At 38.1% G+C, this 22,999-nt stretch overlaps 1 protein-coding gene across 1 annotated transcript; it reads right to left on the bottom strand.

The window, feature by feature from the left end:
* Positions 1–20,945: 20,945 nt before the first annotated feature.
* LOC132314857 (AT-hook motif nuclear-localized protein 28-like) lies at positions 20,946–22,302 on the bottom strand. The gene has a single exon (XM_059813652.1). The coding sequence runs from the start codon at positions 22,260–22,262 to the stop codon at positions 21,411–21,413; it is 852 nt and encodes a 283-aa protein (XP_059669635.1). The 5' UTR covers positions 22,263–22,302; the 3' UTR covers positions 20,946–21,410.
* Between the last annotated feature and the right edge of the window lie 697 nt (positions 22,303–22,999).

The following is a 22,999-nucleotide window of genomic DNA, read 5'->3' as shown; positions in this document are numbered from 1 at the left end:
GTATCTCCGATCGATCTTGAGATCAATCGAACTCATGTCTTCGTCGATCGAAGTAGTGAGATCGATCTCACTTACTTTCGATCGATCTAACTTTTGTGATCGATCTCATTTCTTTTTATGATCGATCGAACTTCACAGATCTCACACACACAGTTCATTCATCATATCTTATGTTCATACTATCATATATATGCCCAATGCCTATGATATTCCACATTGGATGCATTTCATATTTACATTGTTTAGCATGTTTCATATTCTACCACTTGCATAGATTCATGTCATATTTGTTTTGTCTATTTCACTTGACATACATGATTCTATTTCGTGCTTTTAAATTTCTTATTCTGGCACTAACTCCCATTGCAAGTTTTTATTTTTCTTTTTGCAGGCCATGGTAAAGAGGAAGACCGTTACCAACAAGTAACACGGGCCCACCTGACGTACTAGGCCATGGACAGAGGAGCCAGCAGAGCCTTTTTATGCACAGCGGGAGCCAGCACAGGTTACCCCGCCTCAGTCACCATCTCATGAGCCGGAGGATGACCACATACCATCCACTTCTGTGGCTCATCGTGCTTTCACTCCATCACCATCTCCACCGCAGACTGGAGCTGAGCATTCACATATACCACCTCAGCCAGCTCATCTGTGGCGTGATAGGCCCATGCCTTGATATGCGCATATGGCACTCGACCATGAGTCAGAGTTTAACACGGCCTTCTTCTCTCGATCGGTGCTGACCTGATCCGCCTACCAAGATATTATTCAGAGGGGCCTAGCCGTTATTCTTGCCCCCGTTACAGAGCCGGTCTACCCACGGCTGGTTCGATTGTTCTACCAGAACCTCCGACCATCGCCGCGTACCACAGCCGAGATGGTCACTTCTATCGATGGCCATCCGATCACCATTACAGTGGACACTTTAGCCCGCTCTTGCCGCTGTCCACACAGATGTCCCCCAGAGCTTCAGGACACATATCCGAGGCTATTCAGGCCTTCATATGCTGACATGGTAGTTTCCCTCACAGGTCACCATGCCAGTGGCAAGACTTTCGCCACCCGGACATTCTTTCCTGACGACCTATGGTTTATTGATTCCGTTCTCTTTCAGAATATATACATGGCGGGGCATAAGATTCAGAGGAGGGGCGATTATCTGATAGCCCTTTACTCTTTCTACATCAAGCACTGGGTGTCCATTCCGGCGCTCATCTGGAGCGTGATGAGGAAGCTGTATGACGAGTACATCAGTAAGGAGACGCCCGGACGGGCTAAGTCTCTTCCTTTCAGCCACTTCATCACCCAGATTCTCATTAACCAGTGCTACCCCATCCATCCTCGGGAGCACCTCGAGAGAGGTTCCTGTCACTACCTCAAGAAGGACTGGAACAAGACCTACCGCTCCCTTATTACCAGATTACAGGACCACGCGGTATTGGTTACAGTAGAGTTAGAGCTGGAGCAGGCACAGGCACAGGCACAGGCCTAGGCAAAGGCACCGGCGGCAGCAGCAGCACATCCCGCAGCGGACGACGCACCAGTCGATCCAGCTGTCGAGCATTTAAACATCGACTTAGAGTGCCCTGTAGATGATGCAGAGCAGGACTCTCCAGCGAGGTCGCCCATTTATGAGCAGGAGCAGACTCAGGAGCTTTCTTTTGATTCATCTATGCCTGAGACTCCAGATATGACCCCCGGCTTTGGAGTACGTTTGCAGACACTTGAGGATGCTGTTGTTTCCATCCGAGCTGACCTCAAAGCCCACAGAGCTGAGTTTGCTGCTTTCCGCACGGATGTCACGACCATGTTCAGAGATTTATCCAGAGACATCCGCGGAGCCAGACCTGCCCGTCCTACCTCATCTTCCTGAGCTCCCAGTCTTTTCTATCTTATGATCTCTCTCTCCTTTTGATACTTTATTATTGTCACTGTATTATTTTTATAGCCGGTCAGTCGGCTTTGATATTTTTGTTGTACCTGCACTTTATCCATTTTATATATATCTATTTTTGCTATAGATGTCATATGATTATATTCTCATATCTGTATGTTTGACTCCATCAGGTGCATCACAGTGACTTTAGTGAGAGAGTGCTACATAATTTTCAGGACCACCTTTATACCTCTCTCATTTCTTTATCTGTTTATCCCATTTACACTTGCATGTCCACTGTGCACTGATTATCCGATTTTGTTATCTGATGAGTTTATCCAAGTGCCAATTTTCAGGACCACAGTTCATCCCAAGTTTGGGGGGGCCATGCCACCCACTTCGGATACTTCAGTCCCGATCATTCTTGCTTAGTTGCACTGGTATACTCTTTCCTTTGTTATCTTTGCACATTGAGGACATTGTGCAATTTAAGTTTGGGGGGAATGGTGCTTTACAGTGTTAGTTTTAAATTCAAATTTTGAGCATGACTTGTGTATTTGAGGGATATTTCTATGATTGGTCCATATCCAGCTATGATTTTGATTTTTGAGGACTATATTACTTAAATTTAAAAATTACTTGACTTGAGAGCCCAATACTCCTTGTATACCTTGTGGATGCCATTTATGAGTAAATTTTTCAAAAAATTGATATCATGCTTGCACTTGTGGTCCACATCATCTTGATTTTGTGATTATTTTGAGATTCACTCTAGTCTTCTACACTAGCACCGGTGCACACTAGCATTCATTTGTGGGGTACATGCTTTGTTGATTATTGAATTGGTTATATCCCAATTGAGCTACTAGTGCATTGAAAGCTTTCGTTTTTTATAAAGGTGGATAACAACCCCTTTTCACTAAGTAGTTGGGATTTTAGCCTCATCAAGCACTGAACTTCTCGCGCCGAAAGGTGGATGGCCCAAACTCTAGGTTAATAATTGAATTAAAAAAAAAAAAGAAAAAAAAAAAGCAAAAGCAATAAAAAAAAAGGGTGAGGACTTCTCCCAAAAGGTGAGAAGTGGGAAATGATTAGATGGTTGTTGTCTTAATTTGTAGCCTAGTTGATTTGAGCTTGTAAGTTCGTAGGGGTATTTGAATGCCTAATGCCCTAAAGTCGTCTGGTTTGTGAGTCATTGACCTAACGCTCGACCTCATGAATCGTTAGAAAGCTTAAGAGATCAACACATTGCACTATACTTCCATCTTTGATCCTCAATAAAAAAATAAAAAATAAAAAATAAAAAGTAAAAAAAAAATCGAGTGAAAAGAATAAGCACACCTAGAACAATAAAGCTTTAATAAAATGTCCACTTTTTGTCTTGATGATTGGTATTAGATTTGCGTGCTAGCTTGAGGGTAAGGATGTGATTAATTCTTTAGTTGGCTTAGATAGCAACACATTTGATGCTGGTCCACTCAAAAGGATTCTAGAGTTGTTTTGATTTGCATGATCATTTTCTTGATGTGTGGAGAACCATACTTGCTTACTTGATGTTGAAATTTTGGGAGATTGCTTGGAAATGTTTGAAACATTACATACTTGAGGTAGTTTTCTCCCAATGCTTGTTTGCAATACTGGTGCCTCTTTTGAAAAATGAGCTTAATGTTTGTGGGTACCATTTCTGGAAACCCTCACGAGACTTCACTCGTCCACTAGGGGTAACCTAGGGGTTTAAAAGGCTTGTTGCATGTGCTAAGTGCAATTGTGTTCCCTACGAAACTGGCGTTATCCATTTATTGCTTTCTAGTTTATACTTGTATAGTTGTTCATTTCATTTCTTTACTTCGTAGTTCATTGCTAGGGACTAGCAATATTTAAGTTTGGGGGTGTGATGAGCGCTGAAAAGTGCGTAATTAAACCCCTTAAGCTTAGGCATTCTAGTACCTTTATCTATCTTACTTTAACATTTTAGATTGATTTCGTATTATTTCCTTTTTCAGGCACTTATCCCAAAAATAAGCTAACTCAGCCAAATAAGAGCTTAATTGAAGCAATTCTGGAATTAAACAAAGAAAGTAGCAAAGTGGAGAAAGAAGGAAGCAAATGAAGCCAAAGGTGGCAAGCAGCAAAGTTCGATCGATCCAAGTTCAAGGTTCGATCGATCGAACAATGATCGATCTCAGCACTTCAAGATAGATCCAAGCCTTGACCCAAAAGCATAAAGTTCCAAAACTTCGATTGATCCAACACCATCCTTCGATCGATCAAACACTTTTGTCCTTATTCAAATGATTGATCCTATCCACAGCTGTACCACCCACTAACGACTTTTGTCATTTTCCCATAAATATCTCCCATAAATATCTCGGATTTGTCTTTTTCCAAAAAGCTCAGCCAGTTGGATCGATCCAGCCTAAGTTCGATCGATTTCACTTACTTTCAATCGATCCAAGACCAAGGTTCGATCGATCGAACTTCCTCCAGTGCGAAAAAGTTAAAATTCCATCTCATTGAAAGTTGTCCTTTATCCAATCATTAGGGAATATTGTGTGCACGGCCCCAGCTCATTTTATGTGTCATTTTGACCTACCTATATAAGGATAAGGATTGCTTTTTACAAGGGGAGCCAACATTATTTTCATATCATCTCTTAGAGAGCAAGCTTAGAGGAGGAGGAGGCTAGAGACACCATAGGAGTTTTTCATCAACAAGGAGCAGATTTCAACCATGGAATTAGCCCTTGAGGGTTGGAGCATCATCACCATAAATGGCTAGACATCATCTTGGGGCTAGAGTTAGCCCTAAGCATGCTTTCTATATCTTAATCTTGTGTATTATTGAGGGATTAGTGTTGTAATTGATGTTTTGACATTTTGATATATATATAGATCTTGTTTATTCAATGATTTATGTGGTTTAATGCTTCCAATTGGTCATTTCATTCTATCCATATGTCTATGTATGCTAAAATAGATGTTCACGTGCTTGTCTCTAGATTTTGTGTTATTGATGCATGTCTATGTGTATTGATGCTATAGATTTGGAGATTGTTAAAACATAGTGCTTAAAGGAATGCTCTTGTGATTCTCTTGATGGTTCATGCTTATCTCTTGATGGATTGTGCCTCTCCCCTAGTTTATTTTCATGCTAGTAGTGTAGATGTAGTGTAGTTGTAGTGTAGTGTTAAATGGGAAGACAATCTATGCTTGTTGTTTGATGATCCAAGCTTTTGAATGCAAGTAACATATGTCTCTATCCTTGTGTTATATTTGGATTGTGAGCTTAATGAAAGGATTAATGACTTGTTTTGATTTATTGTACCTTTCACATGTTGTTTAGACAATATATGCTTCATTGCTTAGATATATTGTGTCTCTCACATGATGTTTAGACAATACATGCTTAACTAGTCATCTTTGCTTGTTGAATCAACCAAACACACACACACCAATATTGCAACACACCATTTGCCCTTATTAATCACATGTCAATGATATAGAAATGCATTGCTTGGTGGTGATCTTTAAACTCCAAGATCTCTCTCTCTCACTTACTTACTCTTAATTGCACTCTTTTGCTATTACTTAGTTTAATTTAGTTGCTCTTTAATCAACCAACTAACCAATTGTTTGATCACTCGACCTATTAGCCCTAATTGTGATTCCACGACATTGCTCGATCCTCATAATCTCTTGGGACGATTCCTTCTCACTCATACTACATAGTATAGGTGTTAAGCTATTTATAAATTTAAGTATGATGCCCACTTGACACTATTCTCCAAACTCAAAGTGTTGTGCATTATTTTGTGCACACCTAGGGCTGAGCATCACCTACCCAACTCAACTCTTGGCACTGAGGGATGCTCCTCAAGTTCAGAGGCTTTGTTAGGCATTTTATTAAGCACTAGGTATGAGATGGGAAAGAGATCTCCTTGTGGTATAACTATTGGCTTCCTTGTGGCCTTTTTGAAAGGAAGGTGGACAATGTGTTGATTACTAACTCAATGTGGGGTGTCAAAGCTAAAGTGAAGTGTTTAATCAGGGATGGTCATTGAAGAATTAGTCCCATTTTTAGAGAATTGGTGTCCGTTACTGATCTTAATGAGCAAATACCATTAATTAATTCAATGAGTAGGGACATGCCTATTTGGACCTTTCTCCCACTAGGCAATTCAACCTTAAGCATGCGTACAATTGTAACGACTCGAGCCCAATGGTCTGAATAGCTAACCGAGTCCTTACTCGAACTTGAGGTCAACTAAGGGCTCTACCATCCTTTCGTATGTCAATACATAATATACATGTCATCCTAGGGTTTATAAGATAATAATAAAAAATAAATAAATAATAATAGTAATAAAATGAGATCATAGCTATAAAGTATGTCAAAACGATCTACTAACCCATCGAACCCTATGGAGGAGCTTCATCCGCCACTTCCCTTCCGTATCCTGAAAAATGTTAATAATAAAAGGGTGAGCATAAGCTCAGTAGGAAGTGTCTAAGACACACCTCTTATGACCCCATGAATCCACGTATAAAATAGAAAACAAGAGAACGGGATTATACTATACCGGGGATGTAAACCATAACCACAACATCCAATATAAGCACAAATGTCATCCAAGTCACAAATACACCATGTATGCCAATGAAGTGCAATGCCATGCTCATGTCGGTCCCCGTTTCTGAAACATTTTCGTTTCAACTTCCAAACCATTAGTGTAATCCGACCCAAGGCACCTCCAAAGCGTCACGAGGGAGGGGTTGGCTAGTCTTCCCCGACCACATGGCACCTCCATGGCGTCGTCTGGGTAGCTCAACCATACTAGAGTTTCTCTCTAACCCCTCTAGATCACACTAACACTACGGACCACTAGGCGCCTCCTAGGCGTCCGAGTTTTTGCAACACTTTTCAAAAACATTTTCCCAAAATCATTTTATTTGTTTTCAAAACATTTTTCCCATTTTTCCATTCCCAATGGATGCATGAATGCTTCATGTTCCTAATCATGAAGTCAACCATAGAATTTCACACATGCTTTACAAATGAAATCTCTAAAATAGTTAATTCATGCTTCCCTTCAACATTTTATTATTATTATTATTATTATTTTGCATACCAAACATACAAAGCGTAAATCCATTTCATATACATCATGCTTGCATGCTTTCAAAAATAATTTAATACCCCACATCAATTTATCAATTTAACAATCATGTCATCATAACAACTGTAGCAATTAACTTAAATAACCAAGCTCACATTTTCATAACAACTCATCTTAGCATGCCACTTAACACATAAAGCACATACTACACATAAATCATCTTATGATTATAACAAGATTAATACAATAAAATCATGTTTGAGCCAAATTTAAGGAGATAACTCACTGAAATCAAAGAATTTGTGGGTTAGAACACGCCTACCTCAAATTTGTAAAAAAACCCTCAAAATGGGTCTCAAATTCAAAATCCTAGGGGAGGCCAAAAGCTGAAATTGTTTGTATAGATGTGAAGATCTCGCCGTGCTCTCCGTTATGCCGCACACGGCTCCCAAAAATTCTCAAAATTGAGAAAGAAATTTGAGATTGAAGTTTGGTTTCAAAAGAGAAAAAGAAAGAGATGAAATGTTAGGGGAAGAGAGAACCTGCGGGGAGAGAGAAAGAATGAGACCAATTTATGGTCTCTTGGCCACCAAATGGGTTAGTGGTGGGTCCCACCACTTCTAATAATCCCACCTTTTTCCTTTTATTTGCACCACAAATATACACAATTTATAAACACTACATTCTCCCCAACTTTAAAAGATTTCATCCCCGAAATCTACCTTCCTTAAAGAAGGAGGCTCGCAGCCGCACACATTCCCAAGAAACCTCACAAAACCCCAAAACCATAAACTCACCAACATTATTGCGTTTGATACCAGACGTAACCAGACAATCAGAAACCACTGCCACTAAAACCCAATGCTCACCACCCTATGAAGGTTTTCATTTCTCACAACTTTGCAACACAAAACCAACTGATACGCTCTACACAATACTCAACTCAAATTGGACATCGGTCCACTCAACACTGCCACAAAAGGCTCCAAAGCCTGAAAGAAGAATGGCCGCCCGACCACTGAACATGACAACGTCTAAGCCCAACTCATCCTCTAAAGAAAACACAAGACTCCAAACGAGGAACCCCGTCCATCTCACAATCAAGCTCAACTCAGATCTACACATTTCTATCAGACCAACACTCGCCACTTAACACAAAGCCACACCACCACATATCGGTAAAAGCAACCACCAACCACACCATTCGACAATCATTACACTAGACAACTTCAAGAAGACAAAACAACAGATTTCCCAACGACTACATAATCATGAGTCACCAGAATAATAAAACATACTATCCTATATCCTAGACAAAAATCCTCAAAACGAGATCCTCAATAATCAATGATTGTACCATAAACCCATTATCAGACACTTAGTCCTACCCAGCACACCTTGTCACCCAAGACTAACCATCTGAATCCACCCTGTCACACCGACACATCGCGCAATACTGTACTCTCACTATTCCTGATAAATTGAACAATCAATAACCTTTGACCCGACATCGTGCTAAAGAGGGATTGATTCAGGAGAAATGGTTAGCCAAACCATTCTTATCCTCAATCCGATCTCAGCAAAGACGTCATTCATGTCCTCAGGTCGAAACCTTAAATACAATCTCACACATACAGTCCACAAAACAACAATGAGATCTATTCACTATCAATCCATCGTGCTACGTAATCCTTAATAGCTATACAGTCACATACCTACTCTAAAAGTCCCAATCATGCCTCAATCATACAAATCGTAACAAGCTAAAAACAACACGGCACCAAACGTTACAATCATCAACCAGTATATAAGATCTTTAATTTTCTCTAAACACCCATACCAGGTAAACAACCCTATGTCATAATTCGGTTTAATTCTTACCTCTTCAAAACACACAATACGGCCGTCTTATACCTGAAACCTCAAAACCAAAGCCAATCATTCCTATTATTCCTCAATAGAATCACACATTCACCTTCTCTAATCACATAATTCTAAGACAACACCGACAATTATCCTCAAGACACTGCTCGAATCAAACGCCTATAAAAACATTCGAGTACATGACTCACATCACATCACCTCCTCGAACTTACAGTTCACAACACACCCCTAGCCATCACCAATAGAACCTGACACCGGAAACACCACCCCTATTCGGCAACTCGTGTCTCAAACCACTCTCAAAACAAGCACCACTAAGAACTAGTGACTTTATCTCCCTTCGTGGGAGTGAGTCGACCAAACCAACCAAACCTTTACCAATGAAATCAAACAACATAACAAACCACACACAGGTCCGTCCACCCACGGGCGTGCACAACTCCTAAATGGAGAACAAGGCTCACGACAAATGACGTCCTTGTTAGGACTAGAACAAACGGAACAAACGGAAAGGGTAACAAACCCCACTCTCACAAGAGAATGACGACTTGTACCTGAATGCACCCGATACCTTGTCACACGCTACATACTAGTTGTCCAACCATGGACACCCATTCTCACCTGAGATGAACTAAACTCCTTACACATAAAGAGAAGAACCAAATGGATACCCGTACGGAACTACGAACTTAATTCTAGGCGACCTTGCCACTAACGGTTCATCAGACACTATCGACACAGAAACCTTGCATATGATACACCGTGATACCCCTACTAACCAAAACCAACCAGACAAGAGTACTAACGATCACGACACAAACACTAGAAACAAACGTAGCCCTTCGGACACCGCGTCCCGTTCTATCTGGAAACCGTCACTCCCAAATGACAACCTCTAAGCCGTAAAATGACACTTTACCACCCATTCCACTTTCACCTTTCAAGGCGACACTACCTCAAACACCGTACACACAAGACCCGTGACCTTAGTGACAACAACCCACTACTCGCCACAAGAAAAAGGTGACTATATGGCAACATCATCCTTACTGACTCTAAAGACTAAGCCGACCACAATCGCCTCAACTGACTCACAACCACATCACCTACCTGACAACATACAACAAACAATTCATAATCCCCAAACCACATTCGGGTCATACCTTAAGCCATCCTACTCATCAATACTAAACATCTCACTATAACACCTTTATTACCATTCTTCCGAAAGGACAACTCATATCTTTCATCTCACCAGACCATCAAGCCACTACCTAGTGGTTCTTCCTCAAACATCCTTAGGACAACACCATCATAACAAGAAAATAAACATTATTTTGTATTCTTCCCATAACGACCACTATTTACCATTAGAAAAGAACCTCCATACGGCAATGTCATGCCGACAAACCCTCAAAATAAAATGAGCTCAAATCTCAAAATGCTCAACACCCAATTGTCACCTCAATTCCATCAACGATGCCATCAATCATTAACGCTTAATTGATAGCATCAAACCAATCTTTCTGAGCGATCTACGTATCCAAACAAGAAAACTTCATACCCTAAGTTCAACATCGTTACTTTTCCTCATTTCCGTTCCTTAAAACATCCTTGGCCCAGATAAAAATCAAATAGGGCTACCAACAAACCTACAAAATCAATCTCGCCCCAGTCACTCCAATCATTAGTCTATCTCTTTGAATCCTCAAACAATAAGCATTATTTCTTGATACTCCAGACGCAATCTGAAATACAACCCTAATCCACAACTTTCAAATTCTAAAACACAATTTATTTGATAACATAATACTCACCAGCTATCACTTCATCCGCAAACAACCAAACACTCTAATGACCCCATATTACCTGCCTTATTGTGCAATCCTACACTACACAGCTAAAACTAACCACTATATACCACCTTAAGACTCTCTAGACAGTCGCGCCAACCCAGAACTTCGCTCATCAACCGAGCCATGCAACCGACTCACCGAGAGTCGATTACCTAAAACACACTGCTATAACTCTTCTAAATGAGAATCACTCCTCGACAAACCAGTCTCTAAAATAGACTCCTACAAGACCATGAAATGATCTACATCCGGCAACCGGTTCTAAATCACCATAGACCTACAGAATCCAACAAGTTCTCACGACAGTCAAAACCAACACACTTCCATAAGCCGTTCCAAAATGCTCGAAATACACATTTACAATCCATAGACTACACTCATGACTCAAGTAACCTCTATCACACTCACCACAAACCGACTCGAAGAGAACTTCAGTACCAAACTGTGACCTAAGTCATAAATACTAACCCCCTAAGGTCATACCTCTCCCCCACAGTGCACACCTGACCTCCACAGTCACAAAAACCCATACACTAACACCTGAAACTTGTACGTCTCACCCCGGACATCGCTTTATGCTATGCCCCAAGCACTACACCCCAAAAATAAGAAGAAAAATGAAGCAACCATGCACCGAATAGCTCGATCCAAGAGCTAAAAACCTACGCCATTAGTTCGATAAGAACCGACACCCAACAACCCTTGAGCAACCGAGCTCCTCACCTACTTAGGTCAAAACTTATTCACGGGGTCATAAGAGGTGTGTCTTAGACACTTCCTACTGAGCTTATGCTCAACCCTTTATTATTAACATTTTTCAGGACACGGAAGGAAACTGGCGGACGACGTTCCTCCACAAGGTTCGATGGGTTATTTATTTATTTATTTATTTATTTATTATTATTATTATTATTATTATTATTATTATTATTATCTTATAAACCCTAGGATGACACGTATATTATGTATTGACATAGGAAAGGATGGTAGTACCCTTAGTTGATCTCGAGTTCGGGTAAGGATTCGGTTAGTGATTCAGACCCTCGGGTTCAAGTCGTTACAAATTTGGTATAAGAGCGATGGTTCGAAAACCATTAGCACGACGGGTAGAGGCCTACCTAGGGTTATATGGAAGGTGGATTGAATTGTTTATGTGCTTATGTGTTAAAGTGTTTGTTATTTGAGAAGCCTGCTTATTTGATTAAGTGCTTATGTGTTTACGGTTTTAAAAAAGCATGCTTATTTACTAAGTGTTCACATGCTTATGTATTTAATTGCTAAAATGTGTATTATATGGCCATGACGATGAAATGTATAAATAGTTAAAAATATATTAATTATGATATGATGACAAGTGTGATTTAGGTGGTAACGACAAATGGTAGGCACGGTGTGTGCAGTTTTATTTTAAATGTTAATGTGACAAGTAGTAAGCACAGTAGGTGCAAGCATGTCTCGTATGTATTGTGACAGTTATTTAGGCATGGCTAAGCAAGTCTATTAAAAAAAAAAAAAAAAAAAAAAAAAAAAAAAAAAAAAATGAATGAAAGACGGGGTGTTTAAAATCTTTTTTATGATGGGCACAATTATATCTTGGTATGGGGTACGGTTACTGAATTGAAAACAAAAGAACAGGATCATACTATACCGGGAATGTAAACCATAACCACAGCATCCAATATAAACACAAATGTCATCCAAGTCACAAATACACCATCTATACCAATGAAGTACAATGCTATGCTCATGTCGCTCCCCGTTTATGAAACATTTCTGTTTCAACTTCCAAACCGTTAGTGTAATTTGACCAAAGGTACCTCCAAGGCGTCACAAGGGAGGGGTTGGCTAGTTTTCCCCGACCACATGGCACCTCCATGGCGTTGTCTGGGTAGCTCAACCACACTAGAGTCTCTCTCTAACCCCCTCTAGATCACACTAACAGCACGGACCACTAGGCGCCTCCTAGGCGTATGGGTTTTCGCAACTTTTTTTCAAAAACATTTTTCCAAAATCATTTTATTTGTTTTCAAAACATTTTTCTCATTTTTCCTTTCCTAATGGATGCATGAATGCTTCATGCTCCTAATCATGAATTCAACCATAGAATTTCACACATGCTTGCAAATTAAATCTCTAAAATAGGTAATTCATGCTTCCCATCAACATTTATTATTATTATTATTATTATTATTATTATTATTTTGCATAACAAGCATACAAAGCGTAAATCTATTTCATATACATCATGCTTGCATGCTTTCAAAAATAATTCAATACTCCACATCAATTTCTCAATTTAATAATCATGTCATCATAACAAGTGTAGCAATTAACTTAAATAACTAAGCTCACATTTTCATAACAACTCATTTAGCATGCCACTTAACACATAAAACACATACAATACATAAATCATCTCATAATTATAACAAGATTAATACAAAAAAATCATGTTTGGGTCAAATTTAAGGAGATAACTAACTGAAATCAAAGAATTTGTGAGTTAGAACACCCCTACCTCAAATATATAGAAAAACCCTCAAAATGGGTCTCAAAGTCGAAATCCTAGGGGAGGTCAAAAGTTGAAATTATTTGTATAGATGTGAAGATCTCGCCGTGCTCTCCGTTATGCTGCAAACGGCTCTAAAAAATTCTCAAAATTGAGAAAGAAATTTGAGATTGATGTTTGGTTTCAAAAGAGAAAAAAAAAGAGATGAAATGTTAGGGGAAGAGAGAACCTGCGGGGAGAGAGAAAGAATGAGACTAATTTATGGTCTCTCGGCCACCAAATGAGTTAGTGGTGGGTCCCACCACTTCCAATAATCCCACCTTTTTCCTTTTATTTGCATCACAAATATACACAATTTATGAACATTACAACAATGCCCTCCTTTCTCCTGCTCCCCTATCAGCATTGTGTCACATCTTATGGTTTAAGTATCATATTCCCAGGTACGCATTCATATTGTCTTGCTTGCTATGTCTCAAAGATTGAAGACTAAAGATATGATGGTTTCATCTGGTGCAAACCAGGTCAACACTTGCCCCCTGTGCATGGTTGAGTCGGAAAGCCATGAATACATTTTCTTCAAATGCCCTTATTCGTCTAGGATATGGGATTACATTCAGCATAGATGTGGTATTTACTGTGGTGATAGAAGCTGTAGCTTTATAGCTAATTGGGTTAGAATGTTATGGGAATCAAAGCCTGGTTCCATTTGTGCTGTCACATTTAAGCTTTGTTTTTGTGCTTGCATATATTACACATGGAAAGAAAGAAATGGTCGTAACTGTACCGGCAAATATTCCAGCCCAGATGCGACATGGAAGCTCATTGAGGAATGTATCCGTAACCGGCTTCTTTCTCTCAAACTTAAGGATTCTAAGAACTGGAGGATGATTGCTGCTGGATGGAAGCTTCCTAGTTCAGTGATCATTAACTCTGTTCCTGGTAGTTAAATTCCTTTGTTTTCTTCTCCTTCCTCTGTCCTTATTGCTGCTGTTTATATAGTTTCAATTTGGGACCTGGGTTGGGTTGTTTTGTTTCTTGTTGTAGTGGCCTTTGGGCCTTCTGGGCATAGCCCTGTATGTATTGTTCTTTGTTTATTTTGTGTTTTTGTTTTTATAAAATGGATTTACAGAAAAAAAAAAAAGGTCTTGTGGCTTGCGTATGAGCTCTCAACTTAGTAAAAGCTCAAAGTTTCCTTTTTATTCTGTTAATCATCAGTCCATGGAACCTTTAAATAAAATCCATTCTGATTTGTGGGGGGTCTGCCTCAGATCCATCAATTCAAGGTTTTCGCAATTATGTAGTCTTCATTGATGACTTCTCTCGTTTTTGTTGGTTTTTATCCATTGAAGAGAAAATATGATTTTTTCAAGACCTTTGTGAATTTTACATCGATGGTTGAGAAATATTTTTAAATCTGAAAATGGAGATGAATTCTTGGATAAATACTTTGCAGATTACCTTCTTCAACGTGGCATTTTACATCAGTGTTCTTGCTCGGGAACACCATAACAGAATTGCGTTGCTGAACGTTTGTTGAGCTTGGATTAGCAATGATGTTACAAGCATCAGTTCCAAAAAATTATTGGGTTTGAGCTTTCTCTACTGCAAACTTTCTTATAAACAAATTGCCATCCCCAGCACTGAAAACGAAGTCATCGTTCTCAATATTGTTTGGCAAGGAACCCACTTACAGTATTCTTAGAACTTCTGGATGCCGATGTTATCCATATCTTAGGCAGCACGCCAAAGACAAGCTTGAAGCAAGAGCATTACCATGCATTTTCCTTGGGTACAGTGACACACACAAAGGCTATAGATGTCTGCAGTACAAAACTGGAAGTGTTTATATCTCTTGCCATGTAGTATTTGATGAATATTGCTTTCCATTCATTTCTAAACATCGCTCTGTTTTTGCAGATTAAGTGAAAAAAGGATCGTGTTGACTTCACAAATGGAGAGAGCCATGTGAAGAAGAGAAATTAATGTCACCCAATTTTTGTGATCGAGAACGGGCCCAGTTGCTCAATGAGCCAACTACATTATCAAATGATGTGTTAAACGCTACAATGTCAATTCAATAAAGTGACTCGTCCATACCTAACATGTGCTGTCAATATAGTTTTTCAATTCATGCATTCTCCAACTATTGCTCATGGTCAGTGGTAAGAGGATTTTGCACTATATAAAAGCTATTATGCATCTTGGGCTCAGAATTCTTTGAACCAGTAGTTTGTGCCTTTATGCCTTTTCAAATTCATATTGGGTTTGCTGTCCATCAACCCGACGCTGGACTACGGCGTTTTGTACATTCCTAGGCTCAAATTGTATTTCATAGAGTGCTAAGAAGCTGCCTACTACGGCACGTTCTAGCGCAAAAGTTGAATACCATGCCATAACATCTACAACAACTGAACTTACTTGGATCTCATTTATTCTTCGAGACCTTGGAGTTATTTTATGACAACTTATCTACCCTGCACCTGACGGTAAATCTAGACTTTCATGCACGAACAAAACATATAGAAATTGATTATCTTTTTGTTCGAGAAAAGGTGGCTTGTGGAACTATCATTACTTAATTTGTTTGCTCAAAACAAGAAGTTGCATATATACCCACAAAACTACAAAAGCATTGTCTTGGGAAACCTTTGTTAATTTGTTCAATCAAGAGCCTAGTTTTATTTATTTATTTTTACAAGGCAAGAAAGGGTTAACGCATGTTAGAAGTTAGATTAATAGATGTAGAGAATTGAAGCCTGGCACTCCAAAGTCCATCAGAGATACTAACTCACTGAATTATAGAGGCATTTGTATCTAGAGTAGAGCCTAGTTTGTGGGGGAGTATAGAAGAACATTGCCTAAATCAAGATGAATCAACAAATGACATGTTAGTTTTAACTTCAAAAAGTTTTGAGACAACTTGAAATCATGTCCTTGTCCTCCAATCTATTCTTTCCTAATTTTTGTCTCATGAGCTACATAGTGTTTCAGGTACTGTCCTATAATTTTTCCCCTGATCTCTCCCCATTAATTTTTCCTAATTTCCCTCGTATGAGCTGTACATTGTGATTGCAGTAAATCTGCTGGTATATAAATATATTCATCTCTCTCATTGCAATTTGCAGAGAGAAAACCTAAACCTATGTTTACTTTCTTTAATTATGAAACTAAGAGAGGGTCAATATGAAATATTGACAAACCTCAAAAGAAGTAAATAGAATTTACCCCTTAAATTTTCAGGTGGGATTCTAGACAATCACTAAAAGGAATTAATTCAAGTGGTATTTCATTCTTTTTTTCTAAATTCAAAGTTGGCGTTCATAAGGAGACACTCTTTGGTGCATGTTACTAACTAAAAAATAAAAAAAGAATATGATTTAAGACCACGAATGACCTAGAATGTACATTGCCTTATCATCCTTAGCATATGTTACTGATTAACTCGATCAATTAGAAATTATCGTAACTTTTATTCAATTATTTGTATTTTTAATTAGGTGGCAATTTATGACAGACCAAATTACATTATTCCAAACCATCTAATAATTTTTTCATGGGCCGACTCTAGACTGGGTTGATCGCACAGTCCAGAAATAGGTGTGGTACCCCAGGTAGTAGCCAAGCCTATAAGTAGTGAGTAGTCTTAGGCGCTCTAAAGTTGCAAGTTGCAACCACAGTGTGTATATATAAACTTCCAAAAAAAAAAAAAGTGTATATATATACACACATACACAGAGTTCCACATAGAGAGACAACATTGACTCCTCAACTTTAAAGAGGAAGGCGCACTAATGGATTGCCCGTACCCATTAAAACTCAGCCCTCCTTTCAGATGCCATATCAAGTACTACTATAAATACAGCCTTTGCATTGGGGAATGTTATCTATGAGAGAGCCCCCACCCCGGCCTTGCCGTACTTTGGTCATGAACCGACATACCTTTGGATGAGTCCCACAAACTCACAAAAGTGTATCTAAGAAAAAGCTGCAACATGGTGTTTTCACTAATTTTTATATATATATATATATAGATATATATATATAATATAACCATTGAAAGTTGGATAGAGTTTAATTATCTTGACAACACTATTCCGAAGATGCACATGGCTGGAATTGGATCAATTTGGTAATATTTTGAAATTAATTTGATCATGTCGCTCTAAAATATTAAAATTGAAACCGAACTGATTCATAAATTTAATTTGCAAATTATTGCATTATGATTCGTTTTGTTTTAGTGGTTTAAAGTCTAAAACAATCCAAGGAGCCCAAAACAATCATACCTTCTATGATTAATTGTACAGTCGAGCTCAAACACAATATACCCAACTGTTTTTTCATTTCAAATACTTAATTGTATGAGAACTATAATTTTTTCAAGTAAAATCGTAATTGGACCGATTGCTTGTGAAACCGAATCAATTTGTACAAATTGAATTGGATAGAATCAGATTAACGATTTGACGTTTTAAAAGGGACACCCCTACACTCATCTCATAGTCTTTGTGATATGCATGTAGAACTCAGCCATGGAGAAGAAAGCATTCAAAAATTATTGGACCGAAGCGTTCAGGCCAACCATCCTGAAAAAATTGGGCACTCCGAAGTAGAACTGTCAACAGGTTAAATTCGGATCGGATCGGATCTGACTTGATTCGATTCGAATTTGATAAACATTTTATTCGATTTGATAATCTAACGAATTTTTTTGTAAGTGAATCCATATTCGATTTATTAATAAATGGATATCCGATTCGATAATCCGATCCGATCTAATAAAAGTGTTAGAAAAAATTTTAAAAAGAAAAGAAAAGAAAAATTAATGTCAAAAGAGAATAAAAAACAATGATTAGAAAAAAATGATATAAAACAAAATATAAATAAAATATGAAAGGAAAAGAAAAAAAAATACCATTTACTCTTTGTTAATGAATAAATATTATGCCGTTATTAATATGTATATTAGGAAATTTATTAGTATGTGATTGGAAACACCACACTAATGTACATATAACATTATGATTTTTTTTCTTTTTGTTACATATAATATAAATCTGATAGAAGTATTGTATATATAATATATATAAAATATTATATATATATATATATACATACATCTCAGCATAAATTCATATTCGATTTGTTAAGAAATCGAATTATCGGATTCGAATTATAAATAGGATATCAAATTTTTTATTCAATCCATATCCGAGTAATCGGATCGGATTCGAACCACAACCTGATCCATTGTCAGGTCTACTCCAGAAGTACCAACTAAGTAGTACCTCCCATCAATAGTAATTAATTATTTTTGTTATGAAAGAAAATAGTGAGCATTCATTAACCGAAAACTATATGGACTATATAGTTGATATCAGGCATGACCTACATTGCCCTCCCCCGAAATATTTTTTTTATTAATAACATACCTCACTAATTTATTCTTTTTCAGTTATATATCCTTAAAATATTACTATTACGCCCCTCCAAAATTACTAAAAAAATTTATTATTACCCCCTCACATAATTTCTGGGTCCGCCCCTGTTGATCGATATCGAACATTTTTCTAACCTTGGATGATTATTTTGGCAGGCATATCATCATTATTTTCATTAAGGCTCAGTTTGTTTCGACGCTTTCTTTTATTTTTATTTTTTGGTGTTTGACAAAGGTTTAACCCATGTTGAGGTTGAGTCCATTGGGGTGGGGGCATGTAAACAACTTGTCTAAATTAATGAATAAGTTATTTTTAATAAATTTTAATATTTTTTTCTTCGTAAATATTTTACGACAATCAAACACCAAAAAATACTAAAATTATTTTCCAAAAAATATTTTAGGGCTTAAGTTTACATTTTCTTACTTGTGTATGTATGTATATACATACACACATGTATGCACAAAACCGTCACTAATTAGGCCAAGGCTAAGAACACAGCAAAAACACAACCAGATCTAGAACACATGAAAAACAAATTCTACTAGTAATGGCAAAAACCAACCAGACCTGAAAAAAGCAATTTTCAGGCATGCATCATTTTTTGGAGCTAGTTTGACCGAGCTAGGGATCAAAATGTAAAAAACAAGATTGATAAACCTGAACTCATCCTGCAGCTTTTTCTCTCTCTTGTTTTTTATACATTTCTCGTGAAAAAAACAGACTTGCCAATGGGATCTTGACACGTGTGACCCTCCCCATCTTGGTACTGCATGGACCAGACCTCGCGTGCACCACTTGGTCTAGCCCTTAGCAGTCTTTTGGAGTCACATTCAACTATACACCAACATATTGCAGTGTGCACACCACCATAACTACGACCCGATTTTTACCACTGTAATTTCCCATCATTGTTCTGCACAACAAAAAAGTTACTGTATCCTCCTCCCTCCCTCCCTCTCTCTCTCTCTCCCTCTCATGCATGTTCAAAGAAGAAGAAAAAAGGTAATAAATACTTCTAAGATCAGAGGTCAGCTCTGAGTTTATGAAAGCCAAGTATGTTCTGAACATTTTGACTGGGTATTGGAGTACCACATATGCTTTATGACGAATAAAGCTTCTCTCTTCATCACCATATATATATATATATATATATATATAAATGTATGTATGTATGTATACATAAATACTACTCTTCAACTCCAATTGAAATAGAAAAAGAAGTAATTTATATGTATAGAAAAGTTGGTCAGATATACATGTTTGTATATATAACTGGAATAGAAAAATGCATCATATGAAGATATGTTATAAATTATATATATACACACACACGCAAAATTAATTGAAGCATGGAAAGTAGTAAGATATATATTATATTCATATTATCCCCATGACTTTTTGGAGAAGAACATCCTTAGATTCATGTGTGTCTCAGGGACCACCAACAAACATAACCAATTTTTGGTCATTTTATTCATTTTGATGTTCATCTAATATATATAATATATATATATATATATATATATATTCAGTACCATTGTGCATGTGTACATTGTGTGATTAATTCCTCTTTAATTTCTTTTTTTTTTTAAATGTAATTTTTATCCAAATCACACTACCCTAAACAAAAGACTATAACTCTTGCTTATTGTTAATTATTGTTGTTAGGTCCACATAAATTCTTCTTGCTTCTCTCTCGTTCTATTACAGTCACCTTCCTAATTCTCTTTAAAGCATAAAACCTCTAACAACATACATTTGTATCTTAGCTAGCCCAATAATGACTGTGTAATGATATTCCACACACAATAATTTGAACGAAAGCAAGAGCGAAAGACTCCCGCATCTCTATTCAATCATGACACACTATCACTGATATTAATAAAAGAGTAATGATATCCACACCAAAAATTTTTAATGAAATACAAAGTCCGATGACTCTTTATTTCATTCAAACTCTTTCATTTTATCAACTTGAAAGCTAAGAAATACTAAAAGCAACCTTAATATGCCTAGATATATATATATTAGTTTGTCTAGTCTACCATGTTAGTAATTACACAAGTTTTGACTACATACATACTCTTTTTGTTTTAATTTAAATGTCGTTATTAAAGTTATTAAAATTTGTGACTCTTAATTTTGTAAGTTACATTTGTTTTTAATGATGACATATAAATTGGGACGGTGGAGGCAGTATCTCTCTCTTGCAGGACTCATCAGACTCACTCTGTTGCCTGCTTTGGGAGTTGGAAATTGGTCCTTCCCGAGGGACACATCCTGACAATGGGAATTCCTGAACAACTGACAATCCCATCAAATCAGTTGCAAAAGCACAAAATAAATAAATAACATTTTGCAGGCTTCGTTAAAAAAAAAAAAAAAAAATTATATATTATATATCTACGCACACAAAATTATACTCCATTATGTATATATGAGATATCAATAACTACTAAATACCATTATATTTTTAAAATAAATCAACTCCAAAGACAATACATGCTACACTAACTAAAATGCTTGAACTTAATGAACCATAAGAGTATCTGACAGCTAGATTCAAAGGAAATAAACCCAAAAAAAAAATAAAAAATTGCATTGTTATTTTCTCTAAATAACATGCAAACTAAATAAAATAAAGACAACTGTATGTTTAAGATATGCAAAATGAATTTCTTCAGCTTTTCAATATGGATCCTTCTGCTTCATGATCTTCCTCCTAGTAAGGAGGAGATGGGCGAGAGGTGGGACCCCAAGGGAGGACATGATGATCAGGAGAGATCTGGCAGTTCAAGGGCGTTGGTGCCGCAACACCATAGATTGACATGGACATGCCAGTACTGGAACAGCCCTCACTAATTGACATAGGAGGAGGAAGAGGTTTTGTTGCTGCTTCATGATGATCAGGCTCTTCAACCTTAGTACAAGGCAGCCTGTGGAAAGTTGGGGTCATGAACGTCGCCGCCACCACCACCACCGCACTCTCTGCCACCACCTTTCCCGCCACCACACCGCCGAAGACCTGTCCCTGGGGCCCTGAAACAGTGATAGCAAAACCACAAGAAGAAGATGATGAAGAAGAAGAACCAAGTATCGTCCCGGTGAGAGAGAGGATGTTGAAGGGTCCCCGGAGCACCACGTGGCGGAGAGTGACGTCGCAGACAGTCCCGGAGCCACCCAGCACGGTGAGGCCGAGGCGGCGGCTCCGCGCGAACCGACCCACCATTTCGATGACGTCGGAGCCGGCGGAGATCTCCAGGACCGCCGGTTTCATCGCCGATTCGCTCTCTCGGGTGATTACGACCGGCGGTTTGGGCTTGTTCTTCGAACCCAGTGGACGGCCACGGGGTTTCCGGGAGGTGGGGCTGGCTGTTGATACGACGAGTTCATGACCAGCGCTGCTGGAGTCCCCGCCGCCGCCTACGGCCAACGAGCGGTGGTTGATGGTGGTGATCTTGGGCCTGTTGGAGAGTGGAGGAACACTTCGAGGGCTGTGCTCCTCTTCCTCCTCGGAGGTGTGAGAGAGGGATCGAGCTTGGGAGAGAGAGATTGTTGCAGCGTAATCTGCCATGTATATATGTTTCCTACGTTGGTTTTTAGAGAGAGAAAGACATGAAACTATGAGAGCGTGTCTGTGAGAAGTGGGTCTGTTCTTTTGAGCTCTTTTATAGTCGGTTCTAGAGAGTTAGCTGTTGACCCCACTGAAAGTGGGGCCATGTCGTCTACTCGATATATATATGCACACACACTATTTTAGAGAGAGAGAGAGTGTCGAGGGGAATTTAAAGCTAGTGGAGGCATAGTTTGCCACTCTGTCATCAAAAGTGCAAGCCCGGACTAGAATAAATGGATAATTGTCATCCAAGTCTATGCAAAAGGAGTTATGAGCCCTCTCCAGTACAGCTGGAGTCAATTCACACAGTACTGTGTGAAACAATCTCAACCGGTAGATGTAACATAACATCTTGAACTTGAAGCGGCATATTTTATATTTGTTTTATTATAAAGACTAAAATTAAAGACAGAGATGATTAAAAGTAAGGCCCACTAATTAAATTCATATTATAAATGTTTTTAAGTGGGACTCATGTAATGTCATTTATAGTTGTTGTCTGACTTCTAAAAGATGTCATTTTATCGTTCGTAATTCATCTTTATCATTTTATTGGACTTTTTAAATCGTCAAAACCAAGGCAAATATATAAAAGCGGGAAAAAAATATTATCCACAAAATATTTTATTCTTGTATAATTTGGTTGAAATTAAGAAAATGGATGTGACAATGTAATATTTCTCATGCCATTCTAT

Source organism: Cornus florida, unplaced genomic scaffold (genome assembly GCF_030987335.1).
Source record: "Cornus florida cultivar Cherokee Brave unplaced genomic scaffold, ASM3098733v1 CherokeeBrave_3.0.0_Hap2_Chr06, whole genome shotgun sequence".
Lineage (NCBI taxonomy): Eukaryota > Viridiplantae > Streptophyta > Magnoliopsida > Cornales > Cornaceae > Cornus > Cornus florida.
This window is presented reverse-complemented; position numbering and strand designations above follow the sequence as displayed.